This window comes from Diospyros lotus, chromosome 8 (genome assembly GCF_014633365.1).
Source record: "Diospyros lotus cultivar Yz01 chromosome 8, ASM1463336v1, whole genome shotgun sequence".
Classification (NCBI taxonomy): Eukaryota; Viridiplantae; Streptophyta; class Magnoliopsida; order Ericales; family Ebenaceae; genus Diospyros; species Diospyros lotus.
This window is the reverse complement of record NC_068345.1, coordinates 29,599,570-29,622,482: the sequence shown is the minus strand read 5'-3', so window position 1 is coordinate 29,622,482 and position 22,913 is coordinate 29,599,570. Positions and strand designations below refer to the sequence as shown.

Below are 22,913 nucleotides of genomic sequence, written 5' to 3'. Positions count from 1 at the left end.
TAAGTTTGTATGTAATTCACATGAGTTATTTTTGAATTTTTAAAGAGTATAATTGTATTGATTGGCATTCTTCCATTTTCAAAAAGTTGATTCCAAAATTTTGAAAATGGAAAACGGAAAGGTAGCTTGATTACTGACTGTACTCTCACCCTGCAATTAAAACACAAAACAAAATACAATAAAAATTTTATATTTTTTTTCTTTATTTAGGTGAGAGGTTTATACTCGTCAGTGTACGAGTGCAGTTGTAGTCCAAATTTAAATTTATACTTTCTGGATGAGTTCAGGTCGTCCACTGAGAGATTTATTTATGGCAAAAGAAAAAGAATGTCACACATACGCACACACATTTAGATGGATTGATAACAATATTTTTTATGATTTTTTTTAGATAACAAATACTATAAAATAAAGCAAGGCAGAAGTTGAAATAAATACTAAATATGAGAATATGAAATTGGATAGTACTTGAGTTAAGACAATTTCAGTGCCAACCCGTTGATTCCCAAATTTTAACAGAAAAGATTAGCAATATTAATTTAATTTCAGATATGAGGGTTTGTTATTAAATGCAATTAGAGATGATGATAGTTCTAGTTTAAGCAATCCCCATACATGATATGCGGGATTCTAATTTAAGAAACTATCATAAATCCAATTGCAATTAATACACAAAATAACTAAATTAATCATCCGGATTTGGGTATAATAGCGTTTCCAGTTCTAGTAACTCTCATGCGTGACATGAAAGTTCTAAGTTAGAATTACGCTCCAATCCAAACCTAGTGATTTCTCAATAATCAAAACACACTTATACTAAAATTTAAATTAATGTTACTCATTTAAAGCGCAGTTTTCTTTGGGAATCATTGGCGTTGGACACTGTCCTTGCCTTAACCCAAGATTAGATTTAGTTTTTTAATCTTCATTATGATTAAAAATAATGCTTGGGCCTTCTCCGAATGCTATCTTCCATGGGTTGCTCAAGTTGGGCCTTAATTCTTCATGGGCTTTAATTCTTCATGAACTTTAATTCTTCATTCTTCAATCCTTCATGGGCTTTAATTCTTCATAGACTTTAATTATTCATTCTTCAATCCAATTTGAGTCTCCAAGCCCATCTTCTTCATGTCTACAAAAAAAATAATTTAATGTTATTAATAAATTATATTATATATATATATTACATGCACGCATATAATGATGTATATGTATTATATATATATATTATTATTATTTTTAAATTTTACTCTTGAACTTAATTTCATTTATTTTTCAATTTAAACTTGCATATAACCATAAAATATATATTAATATCTAATTTAAGCCATTTTTAAGATCAAAAGAAAGGTGTAATTATAATATAATTTTTACAAAATTAACCACTAATCAATTACAGTCCTGAAGCATTTCTAAAATTACAAAAATGGCTCAAAAGCACCGAAATAGTGCGCCCGAGATGTTTTTGTGCATCATAGACTAAGAATCGGAGGATATGTTTTAATCATAAGTTTGTATGTAAATTTTAGTAGCTCCTAAATGTTGATTCAATATTCATTTCATTTTCATATTGTCATGACATCTTTGATGCTTGATAGATCTCGCCACCTCTCGCATGACTTACGTGTTTGCTTGATGAACTCCCTACTTACAATTAGTCTACCTAAAAGTGAATGAACAACCCCAACAATAAAGTTATATTGATAGAGGGCTTGGACATCAAGATCGCTTTGGTTATGATATTGTCACACATGCCACATGATTTATTATTTTTCTATGATATACACTCTTATAGTACCCACACTTGATGAAACTTTTGATCTCATTCCTTTGCTCCTTGCATTGCTTCATGCCATGATTTTATTGCTTGTGGATGATACAATACTTGTTTTTATCTAATTTATTGGATTTTGACCTCAAAAGTTGTGATCACTTAAGAACTAGGTCATTACGAATATTTACCAAGAGTTGTGCTATAGGAACATTGAGAAGAGTAACCCAACAACCTTAGTGATCCTGGGAGGAAGTATGTCCCTAGGTAGATCTTTTTTTCTACTCCAACAGGCATCCTTAAGTTCGTCTTTTACAAGGCTAATCTCTCTGTCTCTCTTTCTTGACAACTCTTTATTTTACTTGAACTTTAGAACTTCTTCTACATTCATATGTTTTTGTCCCTTGGTAAACATATCCACTGAGCTCTTTATACACCAAAGAGAAACAACACTTTTTATTTCTACCTCCATATAAGATATTTGTTTTGAAATTCCTTCATCAAGCTTGTCAATTGTTGCCAACTTCAAACAAAATTTGGCAACATACTATCTCAGTAGCTCTCTTCTTATGATCACGTTGTCGATGGTTATACTCCTAACCGTCACTCTTCTTATGGTAAAAGATCATGAAATCATTCCTTTTTGATAAGGCTACTTTGAAATGTAATTTCAAGCCATCTTATTGCTCTTTCTCTCTAGATTGGGTATTGAAGCTATTTACCTCCTTTATTAGGACTTAATCATAAAGAAATGGCTCAAAATTGCCTTTTTCTTTATCTTAACATCTGATGAGGGTAGGCATTGTAAAACACATTTTATTTAATTGTAACTTGATAGCCTCCTTGGGACTTCTATTATTTGTGCCTTGCTAATTGTTCATATCTTTATGTAAGTACAACTTTATCGAGTTGAGGTCCCTATGGGTCATCTCTTTTAGAGGGATCGCCCCTAGACTTACCTCAAGTATACTTGTTTCCCTTATTGAGTTGAGCTTTATTCTTCCCATGGACTACATCGTTGTTGTAATTTTACAACTTACTAAATTGATTCTAATTAGAAAAGAATACGATGCCTTGAGTTACATGTTAATGGTCAAAGTTATTACAACAACAATAGATAAGTACCCAGGGGATATTCAGGGAGGATCTCTCCGATGCATAAGTTAAAGCTTCCCTCAAGCTAGAATGAGATAATCTTTAAAAGATAAGAGAAAGAAAATTTAAGATTATAATAGTACCTACCCTTTTCACATTTATGTATGCCATGTTATATCACTAAATGTAGTAATTATTGTGGATGTTGAGGCCATCTATTGGTCAAAGATAATGGGATCTAATACCCTATGATTATGTATTAATGGTTTTCATATCTTGTCCATGAGTTATTTTCATGGAAGTTAAGTTCTTATCCACGAGTAATTGTTTAGCATGGCTAGTGATCATTTTTCATAACCAATAATCATTCGTCATGACTAATAACGTATTGTCAATAGTTGATTTTGTGTTTAGAGTAATTATTTATCCAATTGAGTCCCTATTTAAAATAATTATTTGTCATGATCAATAACTATCTTGGAAAGTTGAGATCCCTATCCAAGAGTAACCATCATGAACAATTGGGTATTTGTCAATGAGTAACGACATGGACAACTAAGTTCTTCTCATAAGTAACCGTTGTGGACAAGTTAAAATTCCTATCCTCGAGCAAGGGTGACATGAGATAAATAATGTGCCGCATAAGGTGTTTGTGTATCAAGAATTTCACTTAGAGTGTTTGCTCATTAGCCACGTGGGAGACTTAAATTGATGATTCTCTTGGCTATTTGTCGTATCACTACCAACTTATGATTTCCACCCACATCAATTAATTACATTGCTTATTATTTTAATAATTAAAGCAATAACTTTAGTGCAAGAAAATTAATCGATTTTCATTTTTTCATTGAAGAAAAGTAATAATTTTTTATATTTTAAAATAAAAATAATCACAAAATTGCGAGTTAATTATTTTATTAAGGTAAGTAATAAATTTAGTGCACAAAAAACGTAATAGGTTTTTGAAAAAATTGCACATAATGCATTTGCGATTTAGAATAATTGCAAGAACTATTCTTGACATTTGAGAAAATATAATAAGTACCCCTGAAATTTAATTCTATGTTGCAACTTTCCTTTATCATTAGTTAATCTTAGTTAAACATTAAAAAAGAACCAAAATACCTTTATATTTAAAGATTTTCTTCTTATTTCACATTTCAATCTTTCTCTCTCTTCTTAAGTCTCTTATCTTTCTTTTTTTTTTGAAAATATAACAATTAAAGTGCAATGTAATGAAAATCTTTAAGAAAATATAAACAAGACAAGAAGATTTTATAGTGATTTGACTATTTCGGACAACATCTATTACTTTACCTCCCTATTAGAGATTTTCAAATACGTGAATAAAACATAAACGGGACTGCAAATCATAGTCCAATACAATTGCTAGTTACACCTATAGTCTTTTAGCTTTTCTCGCTAAGAAAATTTCTTACAAAATTCTAAATTTAAAGAAATGAGAGATGCAACTCTCAAAAACATAATTCTCTCTTAAACCCCAATAACAACAAGACTGAAGATTGAAATTACAGAGAATGAATCACGGCTTGTGAAGAGAGAAAAAAAAATTGTAAATAGTGAAAACTCAATGAACAGTAAGAATTTGTAAAATTAAAAACTCTAATACAATCTTTTCTTTAATCTCTCCATCTCTCTTCCCTATTGAATTCCACACTTCTGAGTATTTATAGTTTTTTATCACTCTTCATTTAATATAGTCGATGGAGGTTAAATATGTAAATTTTTAAACATCAGAAAATAGCCATTAGAAAATTTTTCGATAGAAACAGTTGACAATTTTTAGAATAAAGTTTACAATTTATTTTAAAAGTTGAAGAACCAATTGATAGATTGGTAAAACTAGTCAATAGTTTGGTGAAACTTTTGATTGAAATGTTTACAAAAACAATTTATAACGATTAACTGGGAATACACATATTGGACGATCGATAGTTTAAATAACCGATCGATAGTTATGAAGAATAGATCGAGAGATTTAAAAAGGAATACAAATCTAGTCTACTACTTTAACCTGAAACATTGATCCATAATGAATGCCTTAAAATCGATTGACTTGTTTTAAGCACCAATCAATAATTCTAAAGAACTATTTGACACTTTAAAAAAATAAGTCGACAGTTTTCACTGGATTCAATGCTTAATTAATTTTTCTTATATTTTTAAGTTATTTTATTTGTCTCTTAAAACTTTAACAATATTTTAATATTCACAAGACTCCATTGATTTAAAAGACAAGTTCAAACCCATTTTAAATGATTGTTTAAGATCAAAATTTTGAATTTCAAAACACTTAGTTTGACATGTCCAAAATCTTAAAACCAATATCATTAATGAAGTAGCTTGAATAGACTCAATGATCACTTGATAGTTCTTCCATTCTAGAGCATGATAAGACTTAACAATATAAGTTTAGAACATTTTCAAGACTTATTCAAAGTAGTGTCTAAGTTTAAAAACTTTGAATATAGACACTTAAAAGAACACTTTTAAAGTTTTGTATAATGGTGCTTATCATCAAACCATTTTAAAATCAAACATCTTCTTACAATTATGTCAAACCTTAAGGGTGATTGTTGTAATTTTTTTTTTCTAGATTTTTGTTAGTAAAATAACAAAACTACAAGTTAGTTATTTGATAATTTAAATAATAACTTTAGTGATAAAATGTAATAGATTTTTATAATTAAAAATATTTTAGTCATAAAATTAAAAAAAACATGTTAAAAACACTTATATTCAAATCATATTAAGGGTAAATTTCACCCAAATTCTGTGTAGTTTAAGTTATTTACATGGAGACATTGTAGTTTAGAAATGGCTCTAGGGATCCCTATAGTTAATATAATTATTTTTTTTCTTAAACACCCCTTATGTTACAGACGACATTAATTAAATCCAGAATGAACTTAATTAATTAAGCATAATTAAACTATACTAAATCATAATTTTAAAAATAAAACATAAAGAATCAAAAAAGTTAAAAAGAAATAAAAAAAATGCATAGCGTATGAACCAAAGAGACTTATTGGAACCTATTCCCGGAATTAATTTTCAGGATCGTTTCTAGCTATGGGTTTTAGGTCTAAAACCAAAGAGAGAAAAAAAAAAAAAAAAAAAAGACAAGAAATAATGATGATGATTTGAGAAAAGGCTTAATTCAACCATTAGTTTGTTGAACCTATCACGATAATTTGTCCATTGATTTATTGAAACTCGTGAAGAAGTAAATGATGAAACAACAACTTGCAAAGAAGAAAGCAACAAGAATAGATTTGGCAATGGGTTTGATCGAAAACAATAGGTGCTAGAACCCCATTGTTTTTGACAATGATGGGTTCTAAAATCGTGCAACTCTTCTAATGAATTCTTTTTCAACTGTTCTTCTCCTTCTTTTTTATTTCTCTCAAAACTTGAATTAATCACATATGATAATTAATTATACATTGATTTTCCTTGCCCATCATTAAACCTATTAACTTTAGATGATCTAGTAGTGGGTTCTGAACCTATCCCTAAAAGATGGTGGGTGTTTCTTCCTAGGGGTGAGCATAACTTCGGTTAAACCGAAGTAATCGAACTGAACTGACAAGTTCGATTGGTTATTCTTTTATCAAAATTTCGATTCGATTAATTTTTTTAGAAGATTCGATTTTCGGTGTTCGGGTCGATTATTTAAAGAGAAAAACCGAAATATCCGAACCGAATATACCCATAACACCTGAACTCCCCTTTCCTGGCTGGTGCGGCACCCCACGCGGGTTCTGGCAGAGACAGCACTCGGCACCTCATGTGGGTTTTGGCAGAGGACAGTATCCCAAGTGGGTTTTCTTCTCCATCTCGATAGCTTGCTCCATCTCGAATCCCGATAGCCTGCTCCCTCTGTTCTCCATCCCTTGCCTCACAAAGGTGCACTACCTTTAGTTTCGAGTTGGGTGACTTTTTGAATTGGCTTGCAATGGTGGAGACGAGGAAGCCTCTGGTGCTTGCTTCAACCAAAGCTCTCATAAGTTCGATGCTTGGGTCGTCAACAACAAGAGATCAAACGACTGCTGCAATTGATCATACCGGATGGGGCTCCATAGATAAGGCGACGAGTATACTGATTCCGCCTTGGTTGGGCTTCCGAGTTCCGACGTCTATGCTCAAGAAGCTATCCATAACTGTTAGCTCGCCGTCCCTTCTGACGGTGTTCTCCATCCCTCGCTTCACTGGGAGTCCCTTCTCTTTCCCCCCACCATCATTTGTCGATGGCGAAGATGAAGACGAAGGCCAGAGACGAAGACGACGCTGATGGCCCATTCGATAAGTTTTCTGGCTACTTCTATTTTATTTTGAAACCTAAATCTACTAAAATCTAACCATTAGATGTTTTTGATTTTCGAGTATGTGGGTTACCGTGGTTTGGGGAATTCGATGATCGATTCTGATGATCGAAATCACCGGTGGCTACAACAAGGCTGAACTAATGTTCGGTCTCTTGCTTATTTTGTGTTCCAGTTTGGTTTTCAGTTCGGTTCGGTTATCACACTTCAGATTTTGGTTAGTTCGGTTTCGATTTGTTAGGGTTAGCCGATCGATTCGGTTCGGTTCGGTTCGGTTGCTACATATAGTTCGGTTTGGTTTGGTTTATAGTTTTTGGATGGTTCGGTTCGGTTCGATCATAACCGATTGCACACTCATACTTCTTCCTCATTAATACTTATGGTGATTGGGTTTTTGTCGCCGAAAACAATAAATAACAAGATAATGCATTTTTTATTTTTTAATTTATATGTTTTAGTTTAATTTAATTAATATAATTTAATGAAGATTATTAGATTAATCAACTGAATGTAATTTATTGAGGGTTTTATTAATGTACTTTTTGATGAAAATAGAATGTGAACAAAAAAAACATAAATTATAGGGACCTATAAAGTCATTTCCAAAACATAGGGGGGTTTCCAAACAAATGATTTAAACCACAGGGTTTGAATGCAATTCACCCTAATATTAACTTAAACAACCATTTTTGTCAATCCCCTAATTTAATTATTAAGGGTATTTTATTTTTAATTACTAATGAAATTTCATCAAAGCAACTTTAGAGGTAAATTATACTTAATTTTATAATTTAAAACTTCGTAAATAGATAGACGCATATTTAATATTTAAAAAATAATAAATTTTTTTTTAATTTTACAATTTCTCTATTTTTTTTTCTCAAAAACCGACTAGAATTCTATTGTTTATTAACAAGATGAAGACATCGACAAATTATTGGATTCTGACTAATTTGTGGATAAATAAAGACAAAAAAATATATATATAACTAGAACTGTAAAAAAATATTTTTAAATATTAAAAATATCCCTGGTTGTTGTGATGGTTATATATATAATTAGATTGATAAAAATAAATTAAAATTAATTTTATGGGATTTAGAAAAACAATCCAAAATTTGGAATTTTAAAGTTCATTTAATATATTACCTTTTTTTTGCAGTTTCAGTTATCCCATTGGTGGCAGTGTAATTGCTTCTACGGACGGGAATGAATGAATGAATGAATTGAACGAATGAATGAATATGAGGCGGCCTCTGGGCCAAGCATAACAAAATTAATCTTTCTTGAATCCATACGCAAGCGCACGTTAGAACCAAATCGCTGATAAATCTATATGCACCGCCATGAATATATGTTTGTTGCTCCAACATTAAAGCGGTTTCGTTAGGTCCCCGCCAGCAGAACCCGGTAAAATTCATTCCCCAAGTTCGGATTCCAAATGGGTCCTCGTTGGTTCCAGAAGAAGGTCGTTGATCCCCTTCTCCTAATCCTTCGCAGGTACTCTCGCATTCTCTGCACACGCGCACACACATGATTGGTGCATGTATTTAGCTGATTGATTATGGTCGCTTCCTTGAGTTCAGGGTGATCGCTGAGAAATTATTGTTTTTCTGTTTCTTGGTTCTTTTCACTCCATTATTCCATTGTTGAGTTTGTAAATTTGATGCCTCAATCTGGGGATTTGAGATTGAGGAGTTGGGAAATTTGATTTGTTGTTGGTGTGTTTATGTTACGATGAAAAGTAATTACAGGGTTCTTAGAGTTTTGTTTTTGGTGTTAATAGGGGGGCGGAGCCAAAGCAATTGGCGTTTTCTGCTGCTCTTGGCATCACTTTGGGAGTCTTTCCTATATGTGGTATGTTGTTATTCTTAGCATTTTGTGTCTCTTGCTGTTGGATTTAAGTTTCAAGGGCTTTAGGACCGTCCTTCCCTTCTCCATTACACACACACACAGATACATTGGCAATCACACAGCAAAAGGGGGAAAAAAATGAAAAGTGGAAGATTTAGAAGTTTTATTATTCAGCATCTCATCCCAGATTCAACTTGGTAAAAGGATTGAATATTTTTCAGCATCGCATCTCTTTTAAGTTCCTTTTCCAGGATTTTTGTTGACCTTTTATGCATGGTCCATTTGAATTGAAAGAGTTAAGGATTTGAAGATAAAACTATGGATCTTTTTTTTGGAAACCCATGAAGGAGATTTACCCAAGAAATAGATATATTTTTTACTTGACTCCAACAGACACCGCTTGCAAAACAACAAACCGACACCACTCCTCCATGCCCTACTTCAGAATCCCATATGGAAACAAATTCCTTCACTGATAAAACTGATCGAAAATCACTTGAGAAATTACATATAGCGGTGATAAATTACTAGCAGAAGACCACATTCTCCTGTATAACAGCATTTTGCACTCAAAGATTTTGTTGAACAGTATGTGAGCAGTCGTAGCAATCACAGCTAGCAGCAACCCAGCCATATCTGTAGCACAATACAGAAACAGATTATATGACGTTATATTTGCAAATCCACTGTGTAAATGAGAGAATGAAGTCAACCAACAAACTGAATCTGGAAGCACTTATTTTGAAACAATCAACAGTATGAATGGACCTAAATGCTGAATCCCTATAGCAGCAATGAATAAACTTGAATCAACCAGATAAAGCAGCCAGTTTTAAGCAATCACTTCCATTGATCATGTCAAGAGATAACAAGGGTTTTGGTTTGTACAATCATTCCAGAACACCAAAAATATCATTAAACAAGATGTAGTACATGGAAACCAATTAAAGGAACTCATACAACGTTATGTTGCTACAGAAATGTGTTCACAGTATCCTCTGTTGTTTCTGAAACAGATTCTAGAAGTAAGAAACAGGGAATGGAGAAAAAAAAATTTGGAAAGTGAAAGGGAAGGAATGAGAAAAGAGAAAAGAAGAGAAGAAATTGTGTTTTGAGTTTATTCTTGTTTTCAAAGTGTTGCTCTGATACCATGTCAGAGATGAGAGCTGTAGATAACAATCTGGAGAATATAACCTTTCTAGACATGGTATTGGAGCAACACTATGAAAACATGCCCTTTTGTACCTATCTAGATTTAGTCTCCTTCTGATTATATTACTACCATAGACAATTATACATACCCTTGTGTACTGAAAATATTCTCAACAAAAGACTAGTGTTTCCTTCCATACTGAGGCCTTGATGCACAAAGATGATTCACTTTCAAAGTAGAAACCTGAAAAAGTAAAAAAAAAACTGCAGTGAGTCTTCGTATTTTGAAGATTATAATATGTCATATTAGTCCAAAACTCTGTTGCATGCACCTATGAAGAGAAATGAGTTTCTTCTGATGACCGTCCTTACTAATTTTCTCATTAACAGGGGTCACTGTCTTTCTATGTGGAATGGCTATTGGGTTGCTTGGATCTCGTTGTCATGCCCCAACTGCGATGCTCGCTAACTTTATTGCTACTCCAGTAGAATTGAGGTGAGTTATACTTTTCACTAGCATAAGTTATATGGTGATTATGCCCACTGCAGTTGTTTAAGCAGAAGTGCAAACATGGCAATTGGGCTTCTTCTGATTAGTCAATTCACTATGGCATGGTTTTTCTTAAAACTTTGTTTTCCTGGAGTCATTTTGGATTATCTTGTTACTTAGCCTCTAGACTCTAGACCATTATGCATTTTGTTTCTTTGCGTTTGTTCTTGAAAACTTGTTTTACTTAGCCTTTAGACCGTACACAAAGAGGAAGGTGAGCAATGGCAACTGAGAGAAGCATATATATGTGAAATAAGTAGAATCTGGAAGTAGCTGTTGGTTCTATGCCTATTAAAAAAGAAAACAAGAAGGGGATAGCACAAGAAGTAGCTGCTTTCATTTCTAATTTTCTTTTACACTCACAGTTTTAGGAATTATGCTTTTCGTATCTTACTGTTTTCCCTTATCTGATTGTTATAGTCCAAGTTTGAGCATCACAGTGTAATGCTCTTTTTTCTTTTTCTATGTAAATGTCTTTGATTGCTTTGGGTGTGTTTACTTTGCAGTCTGGTGGTCCCATTCTTACGCCTTGGTGAAGTTATTTCTGGTGGATCTCACTTTCCATTAACTTCTGATGCTCTAAAGAAGGTTTTGACTGGCCAAGCTTCAAGAGAAGTCTTGCAAAGCATTTGGCATGCGGTAGGTCTGAGTATAACCTTTTTGAGCAAAGCACTCTCTCTCTCTCTCTCTCTCTCTCTATACACACACACATGCACAATGTCTAGGTCCTAGGAGACTGCTCAACATGGTCTAAACAAGTTCTGAGGCTGCATCATGACAAAGTTAATAGTGGAGGACTAAAATGTAGACTAGTAAATGAAATATTTATAAAGTACTATTTGGTTACCATCTGGCTTAGCTAGTACATTTTCTTGGCTTTCAGATAAAAAACCTGGTATCTCTTTTCTTCATTTCTCTTTTCTTCATTTGTCAGGGTGTTTATTGAAAGGGGAATGATGCATACAAACTGGGTGAATATGACAAGGTTTTCTGTGTAGAGAATGGGAATACCGACAGATTATTTGTGATGATCTCAATAGCTTTTAATTGATATGCTATTTCTGATTTTCTCTTTCACCTAGTGGATATGATTTTGTTTTGTATGCATGAGGGGGAAGGGAAGGATATGCTGAGAACCATTTAGAACATAACACCTGATTAGGGTTTGAATATGAAGATCGTATTGAAATCACAGCCATAACACCATGCTGAGATCTGTTGGCATCAAAATTCACCAAAGTGGCTAGTTATGTTGTGCTTTTGACCTGAATTGGGAGCAATATTGTTGGTAAGCAGAATGAAGCTAACAATTTTAGGAAGAATAAACATATTTCAACCAAGCCTGTAAAATTAGAATAATATATTTATATATATATATATATGCATATATAAATAACTTAGTGCACAGTTACCTGGCTGTTGCAGTTTGGGGGAGGATTAGATATATGTAGCCATAATCTCCACGTGCAGAGACATTGATTCTGTTGAGAAAACCAATCAGTGAACAACGCCTTTGGGACAGTGGGATTGTAGTGAACTGGTTGTCAATTTTCCATTGGAGAATTAGTTCAGAGCAATTCATCATGCGTGGTTATGTATAATTGCCATAATATGTAAGCCCCCACCTTTTGGCTGTAAGCACTATATGATTGTTGTAAGCTATAGGAGTTTCCTGTTGACCATTGTGTCTTTTATAATGAGAAACCTGCTGAGGCTGTTTCATTTGGCATGGGTTTCTAGGTGTACCAGAATACAATATTAATAGAAGGAAAAGTCTGATCATGCTAATATCTTTGATGAGATACTATGGATCAGATAACCATTGGAAATCCTCTAGTTCTAGAAAAGTAAGTGGTTACTTTTTTTTTTGCTTTGCAAAGAGATCACCTTCAAAAATGGCTTCTTTTGTGATTTCTGCTTTGGATTAGGATGTGTATCTTTTCCTCATTTTTGAGGGGCTGGTTTCAGTATATTTTTTTAAAGGAAAGTTTTCAGAACAATATTTAGACAGTTCCAATCTTGGATAAATACTGAAGTATGTGCTTACTTTGGTAATAAACAAACTTAAATAGCAAAAAGCATTGGTATGCAGTTTATAAAATATGTAGCTAAGGCTAATAGATGAGATAAGAATGAGATGGTTTTCATGATTGCATCACATAGAACCAACAAGAGAAGGACACAGAATATAATACAAAGGGTGGGGGGCTGGAGGCTGGGGCAGGGGCGGGGAGAGGAATTTGATGGAAGAAGGAAGAAGGAAGAAGAATAAGAGTAGTAGAAACTGAGAAACTTTGCCAAGGGGAAAGAAGCAGGATTGGGAGGAAGAAATAGAAATGGTAGAAGAAACTGGGAGGCAGAGAGAGTGAAGAACTAGGAGGAGAGAAATCAAGAGAGGAACAGTTATAATTAGTTTGTATTTAATTCAATCATATAAGAAAACCGGGTGAAATTTTCTCATGGTAAGTTATTTATATGTTCATGTAATATCAAATGAGGAATCTAAATTAATGTGTGAAAACCAAATTCAAACATAATATTCCTAATCCCATAAAGTTTGTAAATACATTAATTTTTTATAAATTAAAACTCTTAAATCTCTGCTATTCTCACCATTAGAACTCTGGTTTGGGTGTAAATCAAGTGCTAGTACTTGAACCATCTGATATTGAGACAATGAATTTCAATTGGCATGGTGTTGATGTCAAAATGATTCTTATGTTGCACTAAATATTTTCACAATTCATCTTGGAAAGAAACATCATCCTGAGACACAAGAAAGGCCTCATTTTGATCCTCATGCTGGCAGTACAAGTGGCAGACGTTAAGTGACGTGTGCTCAAACTGTGTCAATTTATAAACCTATTGATAAATAAGCTAGAAATGCAGGAGACTTGAAATATCCTTGATAAGGAAATAAATCCTTGTAAATAAAACCAATTCCACCTGGCAGGAATTGTTGCTCATAGTTGATTGTTAACCACCATATCATTTAAAAACTTAAGTTGGTAGATACATGGTTAACCTTTTCTTTTATATTATTATTTTTACTCTCAGCACGTCCCTTCATGTGTGGCCAGGATCCACTGCATAGCTAGTCCATACAATTGCAACTATTCAAACATTGGATTAGTAGTGAGGTTTGAATTCAAGACCTTTGTCTGCTTTGATACCATATTGAATTATTAATCACCATCTCATCTAAAAGCTTAAGCGGTAGATAGGTCAACTTTTACCTTTTATATCATTATTTCTTACTCTCCACTTTAACCTAGTTCTCCTTATCAGGCTTATTTGTTGGTCATTTGCCTTGAGCCTAGACAATTGGGAAAATATGCTCATTAAGTTAGAATATATTCACTATATTGAATCCCAAGAACTGTAGTTCATTTGGTTTGCTAAATATTGGAGCGTTCTACTGTTTTCAAGGGCTTCTTAAGGCTATATGGTGGCCTTTCTATCTCCAATGACATGCAAGGTTGAGCAATGACATAACTTTTAGTTATTTTCTTTTTTCAATGCCATGTAAGACAAAAGATTTGATTATATGATTGTGCCAATATAAGATTTAATTTCTCTAGAATGCACTCAAGAATCAAGTTAAATGCCAACATAGCTGTCATGCAAGTTCATATACTAATGGTGGAATGAAGTATGGATGAATAAAGGTGCAAAGTAGCTTCCTTTTTTTCTTTCTTCCTCTTTTTTGAATCAAACAAATAGGTAATAAAAGCTGAATGGACAATTAATAACTCACTAACAAATATAAAAGTTAATCTACAAATATGATGCATACTATTTTTTAAGGTCAAATTTCAATTTCCTAGAATGTTTTACTCAAATGCATTCTTTTTGCTTCAAGTGAAATTCAACCTCTCCATCCCCAAGGGCTGGTCTAGTGATAAGAGGCTACATTTACCTCCTCTGTGATTAGGGTTAAAAAATTCCTGGGGGTTAGACCACACAGATTTTTGTGTGATTTGGGAGCTTACTCAGTGCACACCAAAGAGTACTGGTTATGGGTTCTTATGGATTGGACAAAAAAATCAATATCTCCAGTGTTTCCTCCATAAAAAAATAAATTCATCAACTCCAAGAATTTTCTGCATCCTAAAGATTTTTTCCCTAATTTTTCTTTTATTTGTGATTGTTTTCACTTGTGGACTTTTCAGCTTTTTGGTTGTTGCCTTGTATACATGTGTTCCTAGATTTTTTTTTTTTTTTTTTTTATGAGTCTGAATTGACCTGTACTTGTTTGCACTGCTCCTGGACTTCAGAGATCTACGTTGGACTAATTGCTGAGGGTTTGCTCTGATTTGAAAGTTTTAGGAATCTGTTATAGGTTTCATGTAATCTGAAAGTCTAGTTGGGTTAGTGAGGGGTTTGGTCTGATTGTGGTTATAAAGGTTTGGGTTTCATTAATGCAAACTAGAATAATCCTGAACTGGGTTTCTAATGATTGAGTTCTGGAGTAGTTTTTAAGTGGATTATATGGTTTGTTTTATATCACTGGAGGTGGAATAATGAATTGGCTGAACTGGATAATACTGGATCAGGTTGGCGTTGGCACTCTGCTGATTGGGTTTGTAGCTGGCTGCAGACACAAGTAAAACCGTCTTATTTTTTTTTCTTAATCTTCTTCTTTCAGACAAACTGAAAGCTGAAAGTTTCTCATGGCCAGAAGTGGCTTCTATGCTGATGTCCTACACCATCAAAGTCTCCGGTGACAACAGTTGATTATGATAAGGTGTCTAGTGAAAACAGTTGATTATGATAAGGTCTCCAGTGACAAGGAGTGTAAACGATGACTCCTAGAGCACAAGCAAACATTTCTGCTGAATCTCTTACAAATTTCAATGATAGTGGCTGGACTGATTTAGTCGGCTGTCTTTGACCATAAGAGTTAGTAAACTAGGAATCTAAATTAAAGTAGGAAACAAAAAAAAATTCCTAGTCCCTGACGTATTAAAATTAAACTGGCAAACACAAACCAAACACATAATTTGGCTAATCCCTTGAGGTTCCTAGATAAATTAAATGCTAAAATAATTGAACCCTGATTCTAATTTTACCTGATTCATAGTATATTGTGGTATGTGGTACAGGCATTCGTATGCAATATGACATGTTTTTTCGTTTTCATAGGCTGTATGAGGGAACAGGCGTAGTTGGAGCCCTATTTGGGGTTGCAATTTTATTTGGCACTGGGTTGTGTATATTTTAAAAGATAATTCAAGTAGTGATTAGAATTAGAACAAATTGATGACATTCTTATTTGAGTAGATTCAAATTCGGATCTCTAACTTTAGGTTGTTTTTTTATTTAAACTCATTTTCTTTTTTAATTTCTTTGATCATATTTTATGTCCATTTCTATGTTATGCGGGGTTTAGTTTTACACTATTAACTAAATAATGGAACACAACCTTATCAAATATCTTTATTTACCGTCATCTTATGAAACTCTTCCATGTGAAGATGTTGTCGAAACTTTATCTCAGCATTCCCTTGCTAGAGGGTTGCATCAGGAAGGGCATCTAGTGTAAAAATTTATCAGTGTTCTTTTGCATTGATTTATATTGCCAACGTAATTGTAGAAATCATTGACATTATGAATGCTATGCCACTGATCCTAACTTGGTTAGGATAAGGTGCAATTGATGGTGATGATGATTCCTTGATCATATTTTCTTTGAATGGGATTGGTCTGTCTGAGGTGCAAACGACCATGATTAGATTTGAATTGTAAAAGAAGATATTTTGGGTGGAAATAAAATCAAAATTAAGTTCTTAGTAGTAATATGTAGCCAAGGCCAATGGATGTTTTAGACTACAAAAATGAAATGGTTCCTCCTGACTGCAACTTATTTGGCACATGCCAAGATATTTAAGGTGGACATTAAATGAGTTGGAAGTTCTTGACGGATACATATCAGTATTTCTTATGCTCTCAATTTCCATACTAAATATGTTGTGATTTCTGGACTTGGTTCATTACCTTTACTTCTTTCCTGGCATGCTACCATTGACTTTCTTTAAAATCATCCTGTCATACACACAAACTGAGATGCCTCTCAAAACAGTGCAAGGTGGCATCCATCAACCATGCCTTCCTTCCTCGGGGGACATCATTTTGCTTGCGCTTTCTTCTTGCTTCTCCTGCATTCGATTCGTTTCGTTTATTACCAAATCCCTTGAGAACATACATAACTGGCCGGCAATCTTGCATGCAGGTATTCGGTTGGCTTGTGGCAGCACCCTTCATCTTGGCTATGCTACACATTTTATTTTTTCCCTGTTTTAATATCCTTATTCGCAAGTTCAGCACAGGCCCGCCAAGTCCGAAGAAGACACTTTCTTCCCCATCAGAAGTCAGGGTTAAGGTAAGGGATGCCTGATTAACCCTTGGGAGCAGCAGCCAAACACCTCTGCTCTGGCTTGCTCCTAACAAAAGATTGCTTGTATGTAATATTGAACTTCAAAAGTTTGCTTGCGTATACAATTCTAGCTAGAGTTTGGACTTGGCAACTAGATCATAAATTTCAATAAGATCTATAGAGCATTTATAAAGATTGAAAAGGGGTTTGTATTTATGTACGTATCAAAGCTTATTCTCAAATAACAAACATGTTCTTTTTTTTCTTATTACTAGAAGACTTAACAAGAAGTCCAAGAAATAAGTAACAAAAACACAAATGCGTTGGATGAGAGAAGCATACACCAAACTGAATACTTGAATAAAAACAAGAATAGCACAATGAGGTTTCCAAACCTTATTATTTAGATTCATTTGGAATACAATTGTTTGGATTGGAATGATGTGTTAAATAATGTAATGGGATAAATTCTTCTGATTCTGTCAAAATCAAAAGATAGGCCAATCCAAATGTTTCCCCACTTCATTCTTCAACTCAACAATCTGATTTTCCGGCAGTATTGCCGTCACAGTTCTACCACCAGACCCACCTTCCGGCGCCGCTGGAAGCACCAGAACCACCCCTTCATCGCCAACGCCGCCGACAGTATAATTCACGAAAACTGGATTTTCCCCTCCCAGTTGCAGCTCGTAAACATTTAGCTCTTCCAAGTTCACAAACGTCAAGTTGGCTCCGTAGACTACCAAGTCTGGTTTTTCCTTCTCTCTCTCCACGAATTCCTCGATCGCATTGCTCTCGTCCTCCATCTTTCCGGCGATCAGCTCGGCCAGTTCCAGTAAACCAGCCTCCTGAACCTTGAAATCCGCTCCCACCGTGCCGATCACGAGGCTATTGCCGAAGATTTCACTCTTTCTCTTTTGAGGGTCTCTCCGGCATATCGTCACAACGCTGGGCCCAGATTCCCCCCTCACTTTAGCCAGAGATTTCCAAATTAGGGCGGCCAGCACTTGAAAGTACGCCGGTTTAGAAGATCCTTTGGCGCCGGTGATCGGAGGGATAATCTGTTCAAGTTGTCTTGCGGTCACGTGGAATGAATACACTTCCATTTTACAGTTGCCGGAAGCGAGCCAGCAGTCACCGACAGGGGGGACTGATTTCAGAGAACGGGGTTTCTCGGCGGCTGAAAGCCGGAAATGGCTGTTTCCGGGGTCTGGCATGGTCGGAGGCGGAGAGGGCACGTTACCTGCGACAATCTGTGCCCAGGTGTTCATGAAAGCTGAAGCGCAGAACGCATCGCCGAGGATGTGGGCCCAGCTGAGCCCCACTGATAGTCCGCCGCATTTGAATCTTGTGAACTAAAACCATGAAAACGGGAGGAAAGAAGAGAGGGGGTCAAGTTTCCGAGGCCAAATCAATTAATGTAGATACAGACTGGTGGTTAGGGTTACGGCGGCAAACATTAAATATTGCCTCACAAGATCACTGCATTGGTGAGGGAACTGCGGCAGTGGTACTTTACCTGAGAGGTTGACGTTTGACAGACGTGATTATCGAATGGGAGATAAAAAAAAAAATCAAAATGTAGTTATTTATTTTACAAATTTGTAATGTGTCACTGTTTACTACTCTTTTCTTTTTTTTTTTTTTTTTTATGAGTGTTGATACAATTGTCGTCTCGTCGTTGTCTTTATTTCATTACTATTACCTTGTCACCTGAATACAACAACGAGATAACAGTTGCATCGACGATCATAAAAAATGAGAAGAGAAAACAGCAAACAGTGACACTATACAAATTTATAAAATAGGCCAAAGCATTTTGATCTTTTTACTTTCATTTGGTAATTCTTTTTGTATATCTCTCGATCAAAATAGATTAATCCGAAACAATGAATGTAATGCAATCGCTACAATGGTATGAGGGTAGACCCAAGTTCACCTAATTTTTTAAAAAACATAGATTTTGTGATTTAAAAAAAATAATAATTTTTTTTTTCCAAACCCCTATCAGCCCAAGCCTAACCCCAAGGGGAGCCAAGCCCATGTCCCTTCCTCCCTCCCCCCTTCTTGGCTTGAAAGCTTAGGAGTGAAATGACTTTTATTCATCTTTATATGCTATAGTTATTCATATTTTGCATTCAAGTATGTTGTGTGGCATTATGTTTATGTTAAAATAATATTTTTAAAATTGTTATTGAGTTTTGATGTTAGCATATTGAACGTTTAAAATAATGAAGTTTGTACTTTTAAAGACAAAGCTAACCTTTTTGAATGATCATTTGTATTATATTGATGAAAGCAAAAGAAAATTAATATTTTGAGTGCAAAGGTGAAATCTCTTATTTTAAGAGTCCCTCACACAATGTCTCACACACGTAAGAGGAGTTAATCACGGTACATAACAACGTATTAAATAGGAGGCACAATACATGAATGATGTCCACAAAAAGCCACCTTTACAAAAAGGTAAAACTCTCATACTGTAATTGTCACAACTTGAACCTGCATCTTTGAGTGTAATCTGTTATCTAATAACTAATCATGCTATGCTCGTGGATTATATATATATTATATATATATATATATAGGAATAAAAACTACAAATGTGATGGGGACTGGGTCATTCTTTAAATTCCATCTCATACCATTTACAACAGCACATGCTGTATATATATATATATATATCACCCAAAATGGCTAATTAAGGATAGCCAGCCTTATAAGGTTACAAATAAAGCTAAGAAATTGGGTGAAATTTAAGTGTTAAAAGTGTGAATCTATAGATATGCTTAATTAATTAGAGCTGGGAAGATTATCGAGCCGCCGCCAAAAAGAAAAGAAAAAGGGAGGGGGGGGGGGGGGGGGGGGGGGGAGAGATTGATTAGATTATATACCTGGAGGAAAACAAGTGGAGAGAAGCTGAGATCAGGGCCCAGCACCTGTGCATGGACAAGGAGATGATCGGAGACAGAATACTGATGGTTATGGTTGAAGGAGAGCCACTCGTCGAGGGTTTTGCGGCACTTGGCTTCGACGATGCGGACGCCGCCGTCGTTGCACTTGATGAAGGGGCGGCGCCGGCCCTCCTGGTCGGTGCGGCGGCGGATCCTGCCGGAGGCGGGGTAGTAAAGGTCGAGCAGCTTAAAGGTGGGGCGCTTCAGGTCGATGATGTCCATCCCGGCCACGACATCGGTCCTCCTGAAGAAGTAGAGTCCTCGGATGTAGTGAAGCTTGAGGGCCAAGTCCATGCTCGTCACTTCCTGGTCCGCCCTGTCCTCGCTGGTCACTCTTGAAGGTACCACCGATGATAACTTCACATCATATACTGGGTTTTCGTCTCCACTCATCATCATATTCACTCCCAAATATATATATATATATATGCGCGCAGAGAGAGAGAGAGAGAGAGAGAGAGAGAGAGCGCTTAATGCATGTGGAGACGAAGAAGCAGCAATGGTAGGAGAGGTTGGGTATACGCTCGGCTGGGGTCTGAATCCCCTCTCTCTCTCTCTCTCTCTCTCTCTCTCTCTCTCTTTCTAAAATAGAATTTTGTTTGAAAAATAGCATCACTCTTGATATTTCACACATATTTTGTTATATTTGACTTTTATAAATGAGATGAGAGTCTGAGTTTGGATAGAGATTTACTTATCAAGTAGTAATTGGTGGGGGCGGGCGGGGTGGTTGGCCGTTGTAACTGTTGCACATAAATGACTTGGAAAAAAGTGGCAGTGCCACAGTTCACAGCTACGTGAAAGGCCTCCTTCAATGCCATCCCATCCCACCCCACCATTTAATATAATATAATATATGCTTATGTTTATGGCTCAATTAATGCTAAGCCAAGCAGGTGGGGGGTTTCACATTCAATCATTTTTACTTCCTTCTTATATCTTATTTCATGTTTGGACAGATCTGCATTTTTATCTTCTTTTCTATTTTCTTATATTACTAGTGGTGAACCCTATAATACACTTAAATAAAAAAATTAATTTATTATTTTAAATAATTTTAACAGAATTGATAATTATAATTTTTTTTGTAATCTTCAATTATTTATCAAAATTTAAGTTTAATTAATTATTCACTATTTAATATACTAATGGAGAATACTTTTAATTCAATGTACTACCATTCAATGTGGTAAAGAATAATTAATATATTAAGTAGATTATTTGACAAAATACTTATAAAATTTTTTATTCATTATATTATATTTATTTATAAATAAATATTATAAAATCTATAATATATTCACTAAATGACGTTTGTTATTTTCTATTTATTATATTATATTATAATTATAAATATAAATTAAAACTCTTAAATATGAGTAAGAATAAGTTTTTTCAATAATAATAAAATTTTAAAAATAAGAATTTTAATTTCTTCCATAGTCTTAAAAATGTGATACCTTAAATATTAATTAGCATTGAAAAAGCCTAGCATTTGACAATCTTAAATGATTTTTTATAAATTTGTTAAGATATATCACATTTTCAAGACTATAATATAATTATTAAAGTAATTAATAATTAATTAATCACTACTTTTGATTTAATGCAAGTTTTTGAGGGAAAAAATTCACCATTGATTGACACTTGACAAAATACTTTATTTGACTATCATATTTTAATATTATAGAGTAAAGTTATAAAGATAATATTTTAAATAAATGGACAATTTTTTATAACTTAATTAATAGTTTAAGTTGTCTATTAATATTTCTCATAAAACCCATACAAATTTAATACAAATTTTAGAAACAAAAAAATAGATTGACAGATTTTTGGAGAGAACAAAAATTTGAAAATTATTCTACTTTAATATAATATATTATATATTATTATATTATACAAAATAATATAATACAATAAATATTAATTACAAATCATTAATGCAAGTTTTGGAGAAAAATTTCTTTTTTCAAGACTATTCTACTTTTATATATATAAAGATTATATTATACAAAGATAAGATTTTATTTAATGAATAATTTTTCGTGACTTAATTAATATTTTAAGTGTCTATTTATATTTCTCATAAATAATATTTATTTTTGATTGATTGAAGGATTAATTGATGAGAAGATCTAACAAAAAATATTTATTTTTGATTAATTAATAACATTGAAAAATTCATGCAAATTTAATACAAATTTTAGATGTAAAAAATAGTTTGACAGATTTTTGGAGTTTACTATATATTATACTATTTTACTATAATATATAATATTTATATTATATTATATAAAGTTAGAATTTTATATAAATGAATAATTTTCTATGACTTAATTAATAATTTAAGTGTCTATTTATATTCCTTATAAATAATATTTATTTTTAATTGATTGACGGATTAATTAAATATTTAATATTCACATAATAATATATTGAAAAACTCATAATTATCATTGAAAAATTCGTGTATTTAAAATTCATTATTAATTTTACAATAATTAGTACATATTATTTCAAAACAATTGAAAGATTTAAATTATTAATGCAATAAGTACTAAATGCAAATCATTAATGCAAGTTTTAAGGAAAAATTATATTACTACTTATCATTTCAAAGCAATTGAAAGATTTAAATTATTAATGCAAATTACAAAATATAAATTATTAATGTAATAAATATTAATTACAAATGATTAATACAAGTTTTGAAGAAAATTTCTTTTTTCAAGACTATCTTACTTTTATATATATAAAGATTGTTAAAATTTATAAAAAAAATAAAAAAAAATGAGATAATAATACATTTAAA

The 22,913-nt window shown here is 33.4% G+C and overlaps 2 protein-coding genes across 2 annotated transcripts; one reads left to right on the top strand and one right to left on the bottom strand.

The window, feature by feature from the left end:
* The first annotated feature begins 8,437 nt into the window (after positions 1–8,437).
* On the top strand, positions 8,438–17,337 carry LOC127808429 (uncharacterized). Its single transcript, XM_052346963.1, has 5 exons — positions 8,438–8,712; positions 8,999–9,069; positions 10,609–10,714; positions 11,275–11,407; positions 17,001–17,337. The coding sequence occupies exons 1-5, from the start codon at positions 8,654–8,656 to the stop codon at positions 17,163–17,165; spliced, it is 534 nt and encodes a 177-aa protein (XP_052202923.1). The 5' UTR covers positions 8,438–8,653; the 3' UTR covers positions 17,166–17,337.
* A 68-nt stretch (positions 17,338–17,405) lies between these two features.
* LOC127808428 (protein ECERIFERUM 2-like) lies at positions 17,406–20,658 on the bottom strand. Its single transcript, XM_052346962.1, has 2 exons — positions 20,039–20,658; positions 17,406–18,499 (listed from the first exon to the last, which is right to left on the bottom strand). Exons 1-2 carry the CDS (start codon positions 20,495–20,497, stop codon positions 17,633–17,635), a joined length of 1,326 nt encoding a protein of 441 aa, XP_052202922.1. The 5' UTR covers positions 20,498–20,658; the 3' UTR covers positions 17,406–17,632.
* Between the last annotated feature and the right edge of the window lie 2,255 nt (positions 20,659–22,913).